General features: G+C 45.6%; 1 protein-coding gene across 1 annotated transcript in view; it reads right to left on the minus strand.

Moving 5' to 3' along the window:
* LOC119179431 (polycystin-1-like) overlaps nt 1-21584 on the minus strand; it is a 75804-nt gene that overhangs the window by 38223 nt on the left and 15997 nt on the right. The window contains exons 10-21 of the mRNA XM_037430498.2: nt 21041-21264; nt 19600-19747; nt 18183-18277; nt 17874-18005; nt 17070-17422; nt 15042-15262; nt 14085-14269; nt 11995-12205; nt 11161-11329; nt 9081-9265; nt 3649-3918; nt 969-1120 (exon numbers count right to left, since the gene is read on the minus strand). Coding sequence (XP_037286395.2) covers nt 969-1120; nt 3649-3918; nt 9081-9265; nt 11161-11329; nt 11995-12205; nt 14085-14269; nt 15042-15262; nt 17070-17422; nt 17874-18005; nt 18183-18277; nt 19600-19747; nt 21041-21264 — 2345 coding nt within the window. The remainder of the gene's footprint in view (nt 1-968; nt 1121-3648; nt 3919-9080; nt 9266-11160; nt 11330-11994; nt 12206-14084; nt 14270-15041; nt 15263-17069; nt 17423-17873; nt 18006-18182; nt 18278-19599; nt 19748-21040; nt 21265-21584) is intronic.

The raw sequence follows: 21584 nt of genomic DNA on the forward strand, positions 1-21584 counted from the left end.
GCTGGACTCTGAATAAAGTTCTTTCCTTCTCCTCCTCCTTCTTCTCAGTCCATGTACTGATCATCCTTCGTCCTTTTCCCCCCACCCAAAACATTTCTACACCTAACGTGGTTTTAGAGAGTCTTGATGGTCGGAGGTGTTTCAAGGTTTTCGCACCTGACCTGGTTTTGAACTGCCTCCGTGATAGGCCTCCATGTGACGGGGCGACGGGATCAGGCGATGGCAAAGAAGCGTCACAATGACGTTCATGTGTGTTCCACATTATGACTAGTGAAATATGTTCTTTATACAGTAATGTTATGCCGTACCAAGTTTGGCGATATCATTATCGAAACGGCCAGGAGAGCTAAATGTCGTTGGCGGCTAGATACATAGATAGACACGCTCAAAGTGGCCGAAGTTCACTAAGAAATGCTTCGCACTTAAAAGTGCTCCAGGTCATGACGCGTGCATGACGTAACTTCCTCTCTGTTTAGCTTCCAGCGCACTCGTCGGGGAAGGTGAGGAAGCATTAAAGCGCGCTAAAGATCCCTACAACTCTTCTCGTACCTGACAAATTCTATTTTTTTTGCGACTGTTGATTAGTGAAGCAATAATCTTTACTGAAGCCGATCGATGATTACATGGGAAAGAGTTCCTCTAATTCTCGGCCTTAAAAAAATATATTAAGGCGACTTCAAACGAGGGTTCTCTGTTTCTCTTCAGCTTCCCTTTTCTTTCCTCGTCTTTTTATTTCTTCTCTTTTTTGTTTCCCGCCTCTATTTCCGGTTATTTCTTTCCCCCTCTTCATTTCTTTCTCTCCTGTGCTCTTTTTTTTCCCATTTTCTCCTTTCTTATCTCGCTCACTTATTTTCTTTTCCTATACTTATGCATGGTTCTGCCTGTGTTGCGCCAAGTTAGGACCACATAGGACAGCCCGAACCCCTAAAGGACTCAGTAGAAGAGCCTCGTCGTGTAGCAATGCTCACCAATATGGTGGTCATGTTGACGCGCGTGGTGGCTCCTTCCTTGTCCTTGACGTCGGCGCCCACCTGGAACTCGCCGTAAGGCAGCACCAGGGTCACCTCGCTGTCCGGACCGTACGTCAGGAATGTCAACGCCCCGTTGGCCACGTTGCGCACTGCGACGTCGTCATCCAGCAAGGTGAGAACAGTGATGCATAGAGGAAATAACAACAAGCAGGGCTGACAGGACGCGGTCAGCATTATCTTGTTACGGCTCACAAGAGGCACAAGGCTCTGCAGTTGCCAATAATACAAGTGTTGGAGGAAAGTGCCCACCGTGTGATATTTGCGTGTGAACTGCTAGACGCTTGTGTATGTGAGCCATGAATCATAGTTTTGTGGTTTCGTTGGATGTAATCCCTCCTTTTTTCAGGCAGTGCCGTCATAACTGGTCCAGGCCGGCGCATGTCCGTAATAGTTATTGGCTTACAGGCCGCTACGGACGCTTCATTGGCGCAATATGAACAACTCTCCTGGAATAGCACATGAAGATCCCATGCACGCTTTCGCTATTGTGCTGTGCTGCAACTATTTTTAACTTCATATATGCTGCGTGCCAAGCCATCTTTTCATTAAAAGGACACCAATGAGATACAACGACTTGGTTTAGATTGACGAACTGCACTCTGAGAACTTTAATGTGATATGTTTTACTATCATAAGCTCTTATTCGTGGAGAAAATCAATGTTGAAGTTTTATTTTCATCAGATTTCGCACCAGTCTCTCGGCTCTGAACATCAAAATTTTCAAAATGGATATTTTGTATTTGCACAATATTGGCTTGGTGAAAATTTTGGTGAAACCAGTTCGTCTATAAGGTTAACCTCCCTGTCTTTTCCTTTTATTTATTTCTCTCTCTCTCTTGGTGGCTCCCTAAACTAGGTCTTTGGCACAAACATGACAATGTACTTGCTTTTTATAGATTAGAGGCAAGCTACGCAGGAATCAGTAGGCAACGCCAAAACCTATGACGTCATGGTGTTGAAAAGGCCACTCACCAGGCCCCACACCAAATTTTAGTTTGACAGTGAAAGTTGTTGGGTGTACGATGAGGAACATTTTGTAACAATACTGATTGTTGGCCTAGTTGGTACTTGCTTACTGACATGATTTGGCCGCAAATAATACACACACAAAGTAAAGAAACACTCAACGACAAGCACAAGCGGCACTTCCAACTAAACTAGACCGGGTGGAACTGAAGTTCCACGGTGGTCGTCTGCTCCATGCGCTGACCGCGGGGACACAAACGCATGCGAAACGCTGGCACATTAGCCCCGCATCTCGTTGCAATTCACGGGAGCAAAATGGAAAAAAAGACGCTCACATCCCTTATTGCTTCTCATTATTTATCTAGAGTTTTATTGATATTTTCAAGCAACAAATTACATAAACTACGCATGCCGTGTTAAATAATTTTCGCCATGTCACGTGCCACTGTTTGCAACGTCAGAGCAGAGTCATCTACGTAGAGGACCAACGTCACTGCATTGCCGTGTACGTAGGGTCAATTATACGCGCACGTCATGCCCTCATTCTCTGGGCGCGCGCTCGCAAAAAAAAAAAGGGGGGGGGGGAGGGGGGAGCAGCGTTCATCTTGAAATTTATCCAATTTCAGTGGAGCGTAGCGTTGCAAATTTTGGCAGACGTGATTGTGAACGCCTCGTCTACGCGTTGCGCTTGTCAGCTAGTGAGTGGCCCTTTAATGTGGCCTCTCCCCCGTATTTTCTCTTCGCGCGTTTTCTCGCTTACCAAACGCCATGGATGCGATGAGAGAGGTGTGTTTGAGATTGTGACACTGTACTTTACTATTAAGCTAAAAAATAGTTTTGCTCTTTAGAGTCCTTTTGAAGTGACATACATTGCGTGGACTACGAATCCCGGTCTATGTGCTCTGGGCGAAACGACCGCGCTCCCCATGAAGAAATTCCCCTTGAAACGTCGGTTTTTGTTCAAAGCTTCTTAAGTTAGAGGCTTGTCCGTTGGCATGCGTCGAATCCGTGATTAAGATGACGATGACGAAGATGATTACGGACAACGACTGACTTGTGCAGTGCATGACGTCTCGATACAATGTACGATGCATTTCGTATGACTGAAGACGAGCCACTAGAATAACGTTCACGGGCCTCGCCCTTGCCGATTTTCAGGCTATATCTGATACCACAAAGCAGTAATATGAAGGCGAAACGAAATTCACAACTCTACACAACATACCATTCATGTTGAATAAACGTATATAACTGTACGTCGCTTTGTCACGCATTAACATGCCCGAGTGATCAATGTGACGAAAGATGGCATAGTGAATGCCTCCCTACTACACAAAAAAATTACGATTTATGACGTAGTTGGTACCTTGCAAATGTGCTTGTAGCATTTACTCAAATAGTGTTTAAAAAAGGCTCTGAAAGGCCGCTCTTTCAGCTTTCACCCGTGATTGTGCTGCGCGTTTCGTGCAGACCGGGCGGTTTGTTTTCGAGCCTGTCTTGCTCAGGGGGTCCCCGTCTTCCCCCTAGAAGGCGAGGAGGGGCTGCGCTCACTGAACAATCAGACACGTTGTCACGTGACCCGACATTTCCCCTTCTTCCCCCTGTAGGAATACCATTTCTAAAGTGAAACGAGTGACACTGCTTGCCTCACCCCAGAAGGCGAAAAACTCGATGTCCTGTCCCTCGGGGTCAGTCCATTCCGAGCACGAGGCCTTGAACTTGTCCATGAGGGCACGTCCTTCCTGTGGCTCGAAGGAGCAGATGCCGTTTTCGGGAGGCTTGTTAATGTGCAGGAACAGGTCCGAGATGCCGCTCACACCCCACTGGTTGGTCACCGTCAGCCGAGCCACGAAGTCGCCGAACGTAGGATAGTACACTTTGAAGAACTCGTCCGACAGCGCCATCTTTTGCTCCGTGGCGCCTGCGTAGGAAAGTCGTCAGAACATTCTACGGGGTGTCCTGCACCATTCTTAAGAAGACTTGAAAATGAAATCACTACGACATAATAGTTGTTGGGGGTTTTAAGTCCCGAAAGCCCGATACGATTATGAGAGACACCGTAATGGAGGGCTACAGAAATTCGAATCATGTGGTGTACAGGGGCGTCTAGCACATCTACGCCGAAATGCGGGTGTCGTGGCCGGGAATAGATACTGCGACCTTCGGACGAGCAGTCGAGCACCTTATCCACTAAACCACGGCTTTTCTCAAAGTGGGTTCCGCGAACCCTAGGGCTTCTGCAGGTTTCTCCAGGAGGTTCCGCGAGTCACTCATAAATTTTTCCTGGTTCCACACTAGCCGAGTCAACACAGTGAACTTGAGATGCGATCGAGTTAAAGAACCTTTACTACGTGCCACTGTCAATAGTCACACCTTCGTGGAGTCGGTGCATAACAAAAACGTGCGACCTGCGTAATAAATGCCACTAGCAGTTTATAGCCAGCTGGACTCCGAAAACGTGCTGCGTGGTTGAGCTACTGCCCTTAAAACTCAGCAGTCCTATATTACCCCCATGCGCATTTCTCCTATTTGAAGATATCTGTCGAAGATGATGCAAGGGATATGCTGCAGCCATTTGTAACATATTCTTGTGCGCAGGCATTCTTGACACTATTCTTTCTGAAAAAGATGAAAAAGTGGACTACAGCCACTCTCCGTCAGACGGTCATCTTACTTTTTGGCCTTCTAACAAATAAAGTTTTTCACCACCACCACCGTCAACTGCTACTTTTTCTCCTCGTCTGCAAGGGCCAGCAGCGTGGCCGAGTCTTGGCTTCGACCGATACGACAACAATCCCGTCCTTAACAAGGCTTCTTCAGTACAAACGGGGCCACGCGTTCGCAGTCCACCCAGTGACAGGCTTGGTTCAATGAGCTGGCGTGTGAAGAGGATGGGTATAACCGTCACCCCAGCTCAACATTCAGCTTGATTTGAACCTGCCACCTACCGACCAGTGAACGCTACGAGAATGACTATTCGATCACTGGTCGGGTGATCGCTAAGTAGTTTCGTGGCAATATATGCCTGCTATGTGAAACAAAAGGAAAGAATTACTTCCTCGATTGACACTTAATGGAGCTTAGCAGGGTTCCATGGGATTAACATGCTTGAGCACCCCTGAAACAGACTACCGTGGTGCATTTGAAGGCGAGAGTTTGAGCGCCGATGCAGATGGGCGTGTAAACACATGTCGTTTGGTGTGTAAGTCCGATGCAACGAACGCGTGGCCGGTGTTTGTGACTGATAACACAGACAATAATGTGCCCCTTGAGGTCCGTTCTCCATTATCCTGTTACTCCATCTGGTGCCATTTTATGACCGCCTACAAAAGCGTAGCTAATTCTTTTAGGGGCGAAGCTCCTTATAGCGGCACCCGTTCGTCCCCCGTAGTATGTAACAAGTATAACATTTTGACCTCCAAGGTGGTGCCGGTGAGAGACTTCTGTACGTTGTTGAACAATAAAAAATAGTGCTCAATGTACATGTCAATGGCTGCTAATGGGGAATGAGAGACAGGGGCATTCGGCTTTTAGTTAACGCGCAGGCTGCGATCACCATTAGCAGCCATTGGCATGTACATTGAGCACTATCTGACAAGAAAGGGTTGCTACGTTATACTCGCTGGGTGTAACCTCCTTAGCTTTAGAAAGGTTTAGCGAGCGTTGAGCCGCAGTGCTATGAATACAATCAACTTGCATATACCATGAATGAACTCGAGGTGGTTAAAAATGGGAAGTAGATACGAAGCGCAAGCCGTAAGAAAGTAAAAGCCGAATTCTCCGCCTCTCATTTCCCATTAGCAGCCATTGGCATGTACATTGAGCACTATCTGACTGAAAAAGTTTGCTACGTCATACTCACTGGGCGTAACCTCCTTGGTTTTCGAAAGGTTTAGCGAGCGTTCAGCCGCAGTGCCATGAATACAGTGAACTAGTATATACCATGAACTCGAGGTGGTTAAAGGTGGGAAGTGGACCCGAAGTGCAAGCCGTAAGAAAGTGTGCGTGTGCCACCTCTCGTTTAGTCCTTGGAATGTCCGCTGGATGGTGGTGCTTCTATATGGGGAATAAGGTCCCTAGATGAAACAAGGTAGCGTCACTCATTGTTCTCGAGCCGTCCTCCTCACTCTCGATTACTCCTCTTTTTCTCCGCCATCCGCGTCTGTAATTGGTGCATTACTTGCACGTGATTTTGCAAATGGCTGGTGGTGTTATTTATTATTATGCAAAAGGTTCAAAACGAGTACGCATGCGCATATGGCTCCAGCCGGATTCTCGCCGTGACCAAAGACAAAATCGCAGCCAGAACATAAACTGAAGAGGAGGAGCGTTTCGGTGTGCGCTAAGTCGACCAAGATTGTTTCGCCATGCTCGTTCAATGCAACATCTGCGTTTTTCAGCAATGCTGCGTTGCCGTAAACAACAGAAAATGGTTTCGCTCTCTTCAACTTACCTCGTGCTTTCCGAGATGAAGCGCACCATGAAGTGCAACGATGAACCATTTCACGCGAATGCTTTCGTGCAACTACGTCAACGTATGTCGACGCGGATCTGCGAAGCGAGTTCACTTGTCGGTTTTTATTGAAACGCCAGGCGCGCGTCTAATGCGTGTCTAGTGCATGCCAGTTGGTACAAATACATGTGGGTATGCACGTATACAGAGCAGCTGTAGGTTGTAATCAACGCACCTTCAGAAACATTTCACTCTTGACAGGTCCCGCTTGAGCCGAAACGCGCTGCTTCGAGACACCTCACCAGTAGAACTCTCACTTTTCAGGAAGTTCCCAGCACCGCATCAGAATCACTTGGCATCACGATTGTCCAAATGGACACATTAAAAAAAAGCGTCATCGCAGTGCTGCTGAACGAGTGTTCGTACCAGTCTGGTCGTAGTTTTTTTTCTTGCGTGTGCACAAGCCGGTTGTAATCAATCGTCACAACGTCACGCCCTGTGGCCACTTACAGGATCCAGCAAGAAGCACGTTCACTGTGTCACAGCACGAACAAAACACAATCAGAGAAGTGGACTAGTTAGAACTGGACGAAATACCGCGGCCGTGGAACTAAAATGTACTACGCGAAACGCCATGGCTAGTGGTGTAAAGTATAGAACTGCCCAACGTTGCCGGTTGAGTAACGCACATCCCGCTTGCTCTTGTGTTGTGCTGTTTATGTTCATAAAGGTAACTGTTTATTCTACGTCTTATTTCGTTCCATTTTGTTTCATTTACATCTATTCACCGTAGCAACAGAACCCAAACATTCGCTTTTGGATGAAAGTTTTAAACCTTCTAGGGGGCGCTTCAGGCAAATAAGCGAGGAGGAAAAGGGAGGGTGTCGCTACCTTGGAAACTTGTTTCATCTAGGGACCTTAATGGGGAATATATGATGAAAAGATGCGAGATGGTGGTACTTGGAGTGTTGAATAGATGGACGAACGGACACATAGACAGACGCATAGATGGACGCATGAACGGACGCAGGGGCGGCTGCAAGGACGAACGCAGGGACGGACGCACGAACAGACGCACGCACGGACGGTCTGATGGACGCATGGACGGACGGAAGCAAGAACGAATAGACGGACGGAAGCAAGAACGAATGGACGGACGAATTCTTCGCCCCACTCTCCATCATTCACTCCGTGGATATGCTGCCATTTTTTTGAAGCGAAGCTTCTGCGAGTTGCAGGTTACGGTGCCGGTGGCATAGCTCTCAAACACTGGGCGCCGTTTATCTCACAGACATACAAGTGTGCACAGACACAGCCCTCGCAGGGGCGTCGGTCACAAGCGCGTTTGTTACAAAATGCTGTTATACAAGCATTGCTTGGTAAGGTTGGCTCATAACAATGTATTTAGTAATGCAATGCATGTAGACTGTAACGCTTTTACTTCACTTTACAAAATGCTCCATGAAACGCAACAGTCCTTACGAGAATATTTGCCACTTTTCTCCCTCACCCTGATCTAGAAAATCTATTCGCAAAAAAAATGGACCATTTCCCCGAAAGAAATCCTGATGGGATGCGAAGCAACCACGTTTCGCACGGGTGGCGTCAAGGGTTGTACGGCACTAACGCGGGTGCTGCTGTGAGCGTTGGAAGATTAGTTTGAAGCGATGGCTGGCGTAGGTCTCGTTGGTGACACGCACAAACATGTTTCAACGCGTACATCAGGTGCACGTTGAATTATTGCGTGTGAACCGACAAGTAGGCGGTGTAGCAAGCAGCCGTCGTGGTAGCGGAGCGAGCGGCTGTAGAGGCATATGTTGCGAGGGAACGGACGAGGCAGCAGCTGCATGTGGGCACTGCGGTCAGCGCGCGGCAGGCGAGAAAGAGAGTAACGTCAGCGCGCTGCGAGGGCAGCATGACGGAAACGCGCAGCTTCGGGTGACCTAATTGGCACCGCTCCAACACCCGCGGCGAGGGGAACGCGTTGCGGCGCGTTCCTACGGACGCAAGTACGTACGGCGTTACGCACGTGAGTCAAAGAGCTGCTTCGCATCTAATAAAACTGCTGCAGTAAGCCAACGGGTGAATGTCGCGCATTGGTGGAGCGAAACTGAGGACAGCAAAACGTGAAACGCCGGCACGCGTTAGTGGCTTAAGATAAACTTCTGCGTTCCACATTGCTGAAGTGCAGAACGCGTGAGCGCTGGCGTAAGTTTCAGGAGCTCACACCACGCTGTTTCTCTCCTTAACTGACGAACGCGCGTATCGAGTAGTGGTGTGTAATGTGTGCTTTTTTATGCCATTTTTGTTCGCGAAGAAAGATACGCTGTGTTCAGGTACATCTGTTAAAAAACTTCAGTTACCACAACGGTTAAATCAAGATCATGGCTGGTAGTCGTTGCGATGGAGATGTGCCACTAGAAATAAACGTGGCTTTGTCGACGTCAAACGGTGCTATAGCTGCGAAACGCCAATAGAAATTGTACAAAGTCTCAAATATAGTTTCACAATAAGGGCTACTTCTATGAAGACATCATTTTCGTGTTATACCGATTCCTATGACAGAGGGATCAGCCATGTTTTTTTTATATCTACATACACGATATTTTAGAATATTCAGTGCTTCTCACCGACAAGGTAGTCCCTGGCATCCTCCAGGTACACCTCTGTGAGATTGTCGCTGCCGAATACTTCCCAGTTGTAGATCATCTCCCCGTCACAGTTTTCGATGCAGAGCCCGATGAGGCCTACACGTACGGGGTTGATCTTCTGGCCGATAGGGTCGTTGGGGTAGCAGAGCTTCTCCGTCTGGCACCTGCGTGTACGATTCATCTCGATGTCTCGCGCTTGATGGCCAAACAATAGGCATGACCGAATAGCACCGGGATTGATAATTAGTGGAAGCTGTGAGAAACGGATTATAGATCTCATGCGGCTCTCCAGAACCTTCAAATCGTAACCATGAAGTGCGCAAAATTTACGTACTAAAATAATAAGGATTACTTGTGAATTGCGTCATATATGTGTGATGTGCTTAACCTGATACTTTAGCTTAGCACGCGAACATTTATACATCTGCCACATCATCAAAAGATCACGTGTCACTTGACGCCCTTTGAAAAAAGTAATGTTCCCAAATCGCCATCCTAAGGTCCCTAGATAAAACCTGGCTACGAGCGACACAGACTAGCACTCCAAGAGATTACACGCGCAGAATATCGTCGTGTAGTTCTATTGGCACATGGGGATGAGAATGCGTTGTAAATTTCCAAAGGCAATTACTTTTGTCGTCCATGATAGCGCGCGGCTTTCGCTGTAAATGAACGCAATAAGCAAATACCACACATTTCGCTCAATATGCGATTGACAGCTTCCTGTGCTTGCGTAACATCAGCAGGCCTGCTCCACGAACTTGTAATGTAAACGTTATTTTATTTTCTACGCCTTCACCGTTTGCTTATCACTACAGCTGCTGGCACAAGATCGATTGTGTGCTTATATAATTAATTATAAACAAAATAGTTGTTCTGATTTCCTGGCAATAGTTGCCACCTTATTTTTGTTTGTTAAAAATGAATGAATACATTCTTCCATTCGGCAAGTTAAAATTTAAGAGTTATATTTCTGAAAAAGAACGTGAAAATCTAATGCACCCAAGTGCGACTCGCACTCTTATTGTAGTCCGTTGAGCACTCATCACAAATGCAAACCTCTTCGAAGAAATGTTCAATCACTTTCAGCGTTTTGTAATGCGTTATTACGGCGGCGGGCAATCTAATTCGGCAAGTGAAATAATTTTAGCGTGAACCCAGTAAACAGATGTCCTATTCGAGTTACAGTCTATGTGTGATGGGGCTTAATTGAGACATTCGGGCAGCAGGTGAGCTGCATTCTCATTGTCGTGTAGTCAAGAGTCTCTTAGAAATGGCAAGCTTTGCCATTTCAAATGAAGGCCACAGGTTCGGATTATGCCGGTGGCAAGTTATCTTTTCGTCCGCTTTTCCTCCTTTACATTTACATTACAATCACTTTTAATGACAACCCCTATACTTTCCCTGATAGTATTGTCTGTCAGTTCTAAATAATATTGTGTCTAACAAAGAGCCCTTAAATTTACACTTTCCCTCACATCTTGCATAAGCACCACAACGTGTGAAGGCGTCGACGTGATGGTACTTGAGGTAATACTGCATGTAAGATTGGTTCTCCAGCGCCCTCGTTGAAATGGTGTGACACCGAACGCACTCCAAGTTTCTGTCCTAGTAAACTAGTGTGAGTCCTGTAAACTCACCTGTAGCCGTTTTCTTGGGGACTCCGCAATTACCTTTAACCATTGTTTGCATGCCACTTCGGCTAGGATTCATTTTACGCTCGAACGAACTGAAAGCCCACATAATACGACCGAACTACCAAAAGTGTCAAAGGGTCACTTCCGAAAGCGATCGGGCCTGGTCCGCATGGAAATTCTACAACTTTTTTTAAAGCCCTAAGCTCTCTTCTTTAAGCAAGCTGCAGAAGGCAGCTTAGGGCTATTAAGCAGTTTCATCAGTATCGGGCTTTATAACGATTAGCAGTGCCCCTTGTCACACCACATCATATCTTTAGCTGCATAATCTTTGCTTCGAAAGAATGTTCATAATTTGTTCTAAAGGTACTTTTAACCTAGCAAAGACCAAGCAAACCGAGCGAACCACATGGACGGACTCTTACTGGACGCTGATGGAAGGTGGCACTTTCTCCATGAGGACAAGTTGTATGGCTCCCCAAGACGGCGGTCGATCCGGCTTCTCCAATTTCGCCAGTATCTCGTAGGTGGCGTTAGGCTTGTAGAACACGATGGTGCTCCATTCGAGGTCTCCGCCAGTGATGTTGATGCGGCCTGGTGATAGGATGAGAGGTCAGTCCGAAGCCTAGCGCAGCTTAAGCGCAAGAATCGCAAACTTAATTGCGCTAAACCACGGCTGAAAACGCAGCATAAGTAAAAGGATCCCAGAAACGGAGTATTGGGTTCCCTTACGCATTTTTTTGATGACTTGAAGGTGAAAGTCGTTGTTTTCTTCTTAGTCATCGTACTAATTAGATAAATTATTATAATGAAACATTACGTACAGGTTATTCGGGTTCCTTGTTTGATAAGAAATAAAGTATATTTCAACGAATACTCTCTTTGGCATTCACAAAGAGCTATGTCTTTAATCCTGACTGTATAGTTGCGTAAATTGCAGATGGAAATAAAATATGTTATGTGTTAGTTTTATGTGTTAGTATTGCAATAACCATTTTCGAACTGATAAAACTGAAGCCTACGAAAAAACGTTTATTTTAGTAATTGGCGCGAAATCAGCTGTTTCTTTTTTGTTATTAGTTCGCCATAGCGCTGCGAGTCCATCAGTTGTGCACGAATGTTGGAGCCCTTTTTTTTCTTGCATTCTTTCCAATTTTTCAATGTTTTATTTTTGGCAGTGTCTCAAATCATCAAAGCATATTCTTTAGCATGAGGCATAGAAGGCCTGTCCGAAACGTTTCGCAAGCAAACGTGGGCACCTGGTCCTGTGCCGAAGCATCCTCCCCGGTCCTCCATGTTCTCGGCAGCGAGGAAGCCGGCCACGTCGAAGTCGTGACCCTTGGCCGTGATGTTCTCCAGGTGGCGTAATCGGTGGTACAGGGGCTCGGTCACGTTCTGCTCGTCGTCCGGGATGGTCCGGTTGATGACCTCGTTTGGAACTCGGCGGCAGAACCACGTCACGCTGAAGTTCTGCGCCACGAGACGGACACTTGTTACCGCACCGAAACAGCCAGCTGGGAATCTCGGTATACACTTTTGCGCAAATGAAATTGTCAGGCAATGGGCTGACGCGTATGTGCCACCGCGGCATACCCGTCAGCCCATTGACTGACAATTTTTTTCTTTCTCTTTCCTCTCTATCTCTCATCTTTATGCCCCGTCCCACTCCCCCAGCGTAGGGTAGCAAACCGGGCATGTGCCTGGATAACTTCCCTGTCTTCTCTCTTGTTATTCTTGTCCTCCTCCTCCTCCTCAGAGCTCGGACACAGAGAATGTTCAAATCGGCGTCTGTGTGCTTGTGTGTGTACGTGCGCTGGACATCTTTATATTGCATCTTACTTTGTAGCATGTTGCTTCTTTTCTTATTTATTCCGTTTCTTATCCCGCACGTGTGTTGCGTTACTTTGTAGAATAAGAGTCAGAATGCTTTATTGATTGCCTTTAGGTAGAAAGAATGTCGAGTTAAAATCAATATATGCATAAGAAAAAAAAAGAAAGAACGTGAAAAAAAACGAAAAAGAAGGACACAGGACGAGCGCCGTCTATCAACCGGTATTCACCGAACAAGCGGGAACACACGAGAATCACACATCGAGCATGCGCAGGGTTCCACATCACTCGGAAAAAATTTCCTGAGCATGCGTACCTCGCGATGGAAGGCCCATTAAATGACCGAAAGTTCGCAAAGACCGCGCCATAATTGTGTATCTGAACTTAAATAGCGAGGTACACATGCTCAGCAAATTTCTCCATTAGACGCAGAACCATGCACACAGATGGTGTTGGTTATTAGCAGCAGTAATAGTGGTTAGTTAAAAAAAAATGACGCTTATTTCTACAGCCCAATAGGGAGCATGGTACAGAAACAGGGGAATGGGAAATAAAGATGGGAGAAGTGAAAGAGAGACAACAAGGTTCTCGTCCAATCGGGGGGGGGGGGGGCGAAGGGAGACCAGCGAGTTGCTGGTGCTCAACGTTAGGCACAAGTTGCGATGCGACGCGTTCACGTACGTCCTAATCCATTTGTTCGACAGCACTCTTACTGTGGTCTTCTTTAACTGTGTGCTGCTATTTTATCGTTTGTATTCTCTTGCATTTGTACGGCAACCATGGCTGACAATGATCCATTTGCTCTAAATATAAACTCGTACGATAAATAGAATATATGTTATCCATATGCTGAAATAGCATTAACGATTAAAGTGACATATGGCCACTGATATGTGAATATGTGAATATTCATACCTTCTGAATAAAATGGCTACACAATCCGGAATTTCATCCTGTTGCCGATATTTGGCGTCGAAAAAACTACCGTGCACTCAGGTGCCATGAACCAAACTCTTTCCTTGACTAACTTTCTGTGCACATAACTTAACTTGCTCCACTTCGACCTGTGATATATTTTGTTTGATCCTCTTTTTATTGCAGGTTCGGAAGCACTTTTTGCAGCAATGCAGTGGCACGAAACGAAACCATTTTATAAACGAGGCAGAGCAGTCACCGGAAAAAAATTAGGGCAAAGACTGTAGAAAGGTGGCCTTGCTCACTTCCCTTTTCTCGGGAAAGAAGTAGAAGATGCAACCGCATCATCGCAACACAATTCGCAAGTTCTGCTACGTGTAAGTGTTTAGATAAATAATACGGTTATCCTTTGCCACTTTTGGAATTCACCTGTGTGGTCTGCTTTGGTTCGAAGAAGGCGCAATGTTCACCCGAGGATGTGAGCATAAATGATGGCAGAATAAAAAAATGACAATAGCTTCCAAAAGCACATAAAAATATTTTTTGTGCTTTAAAGATAGCAGCTGTTTGCTACCTTCGGCAACGCAGCATTAGGCGCACTTACCTTATCGGACGGGTCATCGGGGTTGATGGAGTAGTTGCCTGGATTCAGAATGAGCGTTTGAGGAAAGCCTCTGGTTATCCTCGACTGAGCTCCGTTGGACATTTGAGGCAGCAGTGGCGAGGGCTTCATTTCTATGTAGGTCTCGGCAAATCGCTTGTGGAACATAGGCGGCTTGGCTCTCGGTGCTGAAAGGACAACGTTGAAGGTCATTCGCTCGTCGTCTCTCTGACATCGGCCAAAGGCTTGCTGCTAGGCCTTCGCGAAATTCGACGATCCCGGCGGACTCTATTTCATCACGAGCAGCGCAAGAAAAAAAAATGACACACAAGGGAGTGCCATGCACTCTTGTGTTTTCGTGATGAGTATATTCCAATTGGCCCAATTTGCTACATTACTTAAGAATCTATTTCTAACACCACTAAACACTGTCGCAGAAGCTGTTCTTGGTAGATCATTTCGCGTTTGTTATGACATCTGGTGTCACAAAACGAACTATGAACCCCCGTTAGATCGGCTTGATCTAAGTTCATTGGGCTAAGCTGCTCGTTTACTCGTGTCGTTGATAATATTGCTACGTAGCTAACACACCGAGGTTTAGACATCCTGCGTACAGACGACGGCAAAGTGAGCTGGCCTGTCCTCCATTTTGATCAGTGTGTAAATGCATTTGCAAATAGCCACGCCTCGTGTCATTTTGCGTAAATATATCATATAGTTATCTTGTCCACGGATGATCTCGTTGTGTACTTGCCTTCCACATGGGTTAACACTTCAGCCGCGGTTAAATAGTAGTCGGCATCACATTGGCAAGAATAGCAAATTTCTAGCTTCGGAAATTTTCCTTTGAAGTAACCACACGAAATATTTTTCATCATGTCGGCGACCTTCTCCCGTCTGGCTGTTAAAGGAAGACCTCCTTGGAAGTGCTGCACAGTAACGAGATGCTGCCAAACGTACCGCTCATGTTCACGTTGTAGCGCAGCTTGTAGAGCCCGGCTTCGAGGAAGAATTCGGGCAGGAAGATCATGGACTTGGTGCGCGAGTCGAGCGTGGTGAGGTCGATCTGCCGCACGGGGTCGCCCGTCTCGTTCAGCAGGAACGCCTCCCAGGCTCGCGTTACGTCGATGGAGATGTTGCACTCGACCGACGTCAAGGTGTACAGCTCGACTGGGCGCAATCTGGCAAAACACGCGTGCATTGCTCCTAAGCGCAACGAACGTTTTAAATATAGGGGGTTACACCTTGTACATATTTTTTTTCTTTTTTTCTTTCTCTTGTTGTTGTTATTGTTGTTGTCTGTTTATGTACTGAGAACACCGTTGTACGCTGGTGCCAAAACGAGGGCCCGCAGCTTCGTCAAGCTATACTTGCGATGGCTTTTTCTGCCGGCCTCCGGCATTGTGTACTATGTACATGATGTCAATAAAGTTCACTGTTCACTGTTCGCATTGCGACTTAGAACTTTCTACAGTATCTTAAGTGTTAGGCGTATACAGTTTGTGTTTCTGGATATGGCAACTAGACGCCTCAAAAATTTCAATATTTTATTGCAATAGATAAGAATCAATGGGCGAGAAATTTTTGTTGATGATTTGTTGAACACTATGCCATGTTACCCATGCGAAGGCTTGTTTCATTGTCAAGCTGCCACGATGACAGATTTTTTTTTTGCAAGCATCCCTCGTCGTGTATGTCAGTGATGGAAATTATTATTATTATTATTATTATTATTATTATTATTATTATTATTATTATTATTATTATTATTATTATTATTATTATTATCATTATCATTATCATTATCATTATTATTATTATTATTATTATTATTATTATTATTATTATTATTATTATTATTATTATTATTATTATTATTATGAGCACTTTGCAGAAAGAGGAAAGGCTTAAACGACACACTAGCTGCGCAGTTACCATTGTGTTATGACTGGTTGTTATTTTTCACTCTTCTGCCACACGAAGACCCGTGTTCGAATCCCATTCAACAACGGGCTGTTTTTTCTTATTTCATTATTTCTCGTGTCATCTATCGGTTAATTTTGCATGTCAGTGGGTTACGTACGCTATACTAACAGCAACGAGACGGCTACGCCTCTCAACGCAGGAACGGGTGCCTAAGAGCTGAGCCCTTAAAATTCAGCTTGTTGCTGTCAACTTAAATTGCTGTAATCTACAAAAGAACTATGTCACAAACTTTCATTCGGTGAGGCGACTTTGCTGGAAAACAAACCTTAAGGATGACTGCCTGTTGGGCGTGTTGGTAAAGGTTCATGATGAAACAAACGCAAAAATACACACACTCAGAGAGGACACAGACAAGCGCTTACTAGCAACTGAAAATTTTATTTCGGAACGAACACTAATAAATACATCACACGCATGTACGTCATTCCCAACTTTCCCTGTCATCATCAACAACGTGATATAACAGAATATGCACTCCCATAATCTATGGCACACAACCGGAAACAAACACGTGTCAAGAATTAAGAAAGGAAAAAGTAAAACACAAAAAACCGGAAAAAAACCCCAAAAAAGCACGTAAAACAGAAAACGCAAAAAAAAACAAAAAACACTGGGTTATGTGACGTCCGTGTTTTACGTGTTTTTTTGTTTTGTTCTGTTTTACTTTTTCTTTTCTTAGTTCTTGACACGTGTTTGTTTCCGGTTGTGTGCCATAGATTATGGTAGTGCATATTTGTTATATCACGTTGTTGATGATGACAGGGAAAGTCGGAAATGACGTACATGCGTGCGATGTATTTATCAGTGTTCGTTCCGAAATAAGATTTTCAGTTGCTAGTAACCTCTTGTCTGTGTCCTCTCTGAGCGTGTGTATTTTTGCGCTTGTTTCATCATAAACAAACCTTGTTCGTACAACGGTTCGCCCAGCTTCCACCACGTGACAAAACTGTTTCACACTTGCCTATTGCGACCTATACCTTCGAAGCGGTGCAACTCACATACCTGTAAAATATGGTGGCGTTTTCCGGGTCCAGCACCTGGTTGCGGATCTTGATGATGGGCGGCTTGCAGGGTTCGTTGTTGACGGTGAAGTTGAGCACGCTCGTCTGCTCGCTGATGTCGTTGAAGGCGGTCAACGTGAATACGTAGTCGAACCCGCGCTCGTACACGTTCTGCAGCCAGAGCGGGTCCTCCAGCTCCCCTTCCAGCTGGAACTGCTCGGGCCGGTAGCGCGTGAAGCACTGGGAGCGGGAGCCGTAGGCGCGCTTGGGCGACTCGTCGCCGTAGTCCACCACGACGCACGTGTCGGTGCCCATCAGGTCGAAGGTGACCATGAAGTTGCGGATGTGCTCGTCCTGAAGCACGATTCACGCGTGGGAAACAGTTTAGAGGACAAACGATGCGTGGAATCGCCTTAAGCACTGTATCCATCGAGGACAGTTGTTATAAGTTTCCTTTTAGTTTAACCGAGCACAACCGTTATTTCGTAGTTCAATAATCTATCTTCGCTTATACAACAAGTTCCGCATTATAGTTAACAATTGTGATGCCGTCTATCTTGTTTCACAGAAAAATATAAGTAAGGAAAAACAAGGAGAAGCAAATACATGACTACCCAACTCCGCTCTTCTTAAGAAGTTTGGCCGCACCAGTGCGAAGCTGCCGCAACTTCTTTCGCTTCACTTATCTCATACCGGATTTTCATTTAAGAGCATGCGTTCGCGTGAGACATAAACGCCGTTGGTCTTGATATCCTCGAATGAGTATGCGTTTGTGTTAGTCAAAAGACAGGAATATGCCGCATACCTTCGGTGTGGTCTGATTCATGTACACATCCAGTCCTTCGATGGGCTCCATGCTGCGGAAACTGACGACGAAGGGATCTGTCCTCTGTTGGACGTGGTTCCAGGCGTACACAAACACGTCATTTTGGCCGGGCTGCGGGTACAGCCGACATAAATGAGAGTTAACAACACTGGTGACGTCACGAAACGGGCGAAGGGCTGCGTAGATTCAACTCGCACATGCAGGAGGTGTTTTTTTTCTTTCCTCGCTCATTTAAATGTCTCATGCAGGTGCTGTGCGCATGCACTTGTGCAATGCAACATAACGTACCTCAGGAAAGTTGAGAGTGTACTTCAGCTGCTTGCCAGTGCCATTGGCAAGGAGTTGGCCCTTGGCAGTCTCGATGATGAACATCTCCACAATGCCTGAAAGCCAGAATGTCTTGTGTACAATGAGTCGCAAGGGACGCGTTTGAAGTACACGATACGGAATACTTTTGACGAATTCTTGTTGCACACAAAAAATATTTCGCTGCGTGCTTACGGTAATTGTATTTGAACATAGCTCCCACATCTGTTCCTCTGCGTTCTGTGTTGGGTTTGGATTCAGCGCAGGCCTGGCGTTTTTTCTTCGTCCGTGTTGTTTACGCTGTTTTAACCATAACGCTCGTTTATATGACCAAAAGGCCGCGTAATTGCACGTCAGTTGTAGCTAACGCGCATCAAGTATAAAAAGAAAACGTTTCTGCGCGAGAGAATGAGTGTGCATTGCTGTGAACCACCTCTAGAAGTCCGCATTGCTGGGCCTTGTTCAACAGTAAAGGATCAATAAAAAAGTTTAATTATTTCAACACTGCGAATAACTCCTGCAGAAATTATGAAGGCAGTGCAGTTAGAGTGAAAGAAATACTCAAGTTTAGCCGACAAGTATACAGGAAAGCTTAAAACTTGATTTAAATATTCCTCAAAATTTTGTTAAGTACTTTTATATGGATGACAGTTGTGTACCGAGTGTGAATTATGTACTACAGCTAATTAAAAAAACAGAACAAAACAAGATTTTTAATATCCAGGGAGTGCAATCATTTGCCTAACTTTATTTTGCTCGTTATGTAAGGCACTCTAAAGCGAAACAATGAATTATTTTAGAGCAACAAATTATTCCCTGAACACTCTGTTGTTCTTTTAACCATCATACTAAAATTTGAGGATAAAATCAAGCCCAATTTAATTTTTATTTTTGGGGCTGAAATCTCTGCACGTGACTTCATAGGTTCTAAACTTTTTTTCGCATTTTGGCAGCATTTTTTCAACAAAGGTTTACAGAACTTTGGTATGTTGACTCTCCGCCCTCCTTCAGAGGACAACGCGTACTTCACATTGGGCGATCACGAAGTAGGCCCTCGTAGAAGGTGCCAGAATTTATGACGCCACGGTGATTGGTCCGTTAGCATCAACGTGGTGTGACCACGTACTCTTTCTTTTTGCCGGTTTTGTCGGGGCAAGCGGGAAATTAGGAATTCGGATATAGTAATTCATTATTATGAAAAGAGGTTGTTGCGCTCCTTAGTGTACTTTAAAAAGGCCAAACGAAAAAGAAGTTCAAGAAATGCCGAGCTTCGTGTTAAGTATAGTCTTCGAGAGAGAAATTTCCCTGTAGCCTCTGTTAGGAGAATTCTGATCCATTTGGAATGAACAGATGTCCATACATCGTCGAAAATAGCGTGAATAGTGCGCGGCTCGCTCACCAGTTCCCGTCTTGACGGTGAAGACCACCGGCCGCGTGGTCGGGAAAATGTCGTTGGCCGAGCCGAGACCCACCCGCAGCGGAGCGTCGTCCGTGGGCTGGAACTGGACCCTGGCCACGAGACCCGTGGTTCGCGTGGCTGTTTCCACCTGTTGACCAGAGTCGGAGATCCTTACACGCGCTCAACGCTTTCAGCAGCGGACGGTAAAAGTTGCGCCCTATTTGACTTGTTTATGAACACGGGCTAACCTTCCTCTCTTTTTCATTTCCTGTGCTCCTTTTTGTTCTGCATAAACTCAAAACGAGCGAACAGGCTCTAAAGCAAAGGAGCAGGAGAAATCTTGGACTCAGCGATAGCGCAACTCTTTAACGAACTTCCACAGAGAGAGAGAGAGAGAGAAAGAGAGAGAGAGAGAGAGAAAGAGAAAAGAAAAAACGACCCAGTGGACGCGTAATAGGGAATATAGGGAATAATATTGTAGGGAATATTAGGGAAGTTAGCGTACACTTCGCTCTTGCAACGGCACTGTTGTCCATCGTCAAGCGGTTTGGGTCACGACTGCTGGCTCGAATGTAGTGGGGTCGAATACCGGCCGCGGCAACCGCATCTCTTTGGGTGCGAAATCTTAAAGGCCCGGGTAAATAGATTTAGGTGCAAGCTAATAATACTCAGATGCTTCAATAAAACTTTCTGTCGGGCTAGTTGGTGTTCTATCTCAGACGTCATATACACATATATATGTATAATTGCGCAGACAGGAAAAAGAAAGAGCTAGTCGAGAAGAAAAGAAGATGGTGAACAGGGCAAGCGTGATGCTGATGATCTCAGATGGATGGCGCTCACCCACAGAGGGGGATGAGCCAAGGACCGGGCGAAAGGATACCTTAATGAAACTAAAATGAAATTAAAGCCAATCTTAAAAAATTACAGATCAAACTGCCAATAAACAAAAATTCTTGCTGAGCAAGCGGTCAAACCATTTCTTGTTCCTGACAGACATAGCTACGAGTTATAAAGATCTGAAAAGCTTAGGGTTCACTAGCACGATAATCTTTTAGTTGCATTGATGTAGTCAAACACAGCGGAGCATGAATTGTCTCATGCACCATCGTCTTCTCTTCTCGGCTAGTTCTTTGTTTTTCCTGTTCGCGCTAAAAGATTATGGCATCTGAGATAAAACCTCAGGTGGTCAAAATTTCTCGGGACATTCATTAAGGCATCTCTTATAATCATATTTTGGTCACGGGACGTACAGCACCAGCAATTATTAGTAATTCATTAATAGCTAGTACCTTAATCGTGTTGTGTTCTGTCAAAATTTCGCGCTGTTTTTTGCCGATGGCGCCCTACCCATCTCGCAACATTCAGCCTATATCGCGAATCGACTAGTTGCTTATATACAAGAAAAGAAAAAGACGAAAGCATTCAGAAAGCGGCCTACCCTGGTGGTGAGAACGTAGTGTGATATGAGGTTGGAGATGTTGACGGCCACGTTGTAGTAGCCAGGCCGCAGGTACACGTGACTGAACTTCTGCGACACTTTCTCCGCGGACTCGCTGGGCACTTTCCACTTGGTCTTCTGCCGGTCTCCGAAAGATATTCGCGCCACGGCGTCTGTCGGCAGCTTCTCTGTCTTGGGATAGGTCAAGGTCAGGTAGATGGCCTCTGTGAAACGCCGCACATGGCAGAAGGCGGAGCTATAGTCACCCTAAAGGTTCATCTTAATCTGCACTGTGGACTGAGGGCTGAGCACCTCGTCATTGGACATTCGTGCTTAATTATAGAGAGTAAATTTTTCCGAAACAACTAAATGCTAGTTAAGCCAAAATTAAAGTTGACTAGAAATTAATTATTTATAGACGATTGGTTGTCGGCTGTTGTATTCCTGTTGTCTACGTTGTCTATTTTTGTAGTTGCATTGACTAATGGTACGCATGCTTCGGTAGTACGCGGGAAGCGGTTTGGCTAGCTATTTTCCTATATTA

This window comes from Rhipicephalus microplus, chromosome 7, assembly GCF_043290135.1.
Source record: "Rhipicephalus microplus isolate Deutch F79 chromosome 7, USDA_Rmic, whole genome shotgun sequence".
Classification (NCBI taxonomy): Eukaryota; Metazoa; Arthropoda; class Arachnida; order Ixodida; family Ixodidae; genus Rhipicephalus; species Rhipicephalus microplus.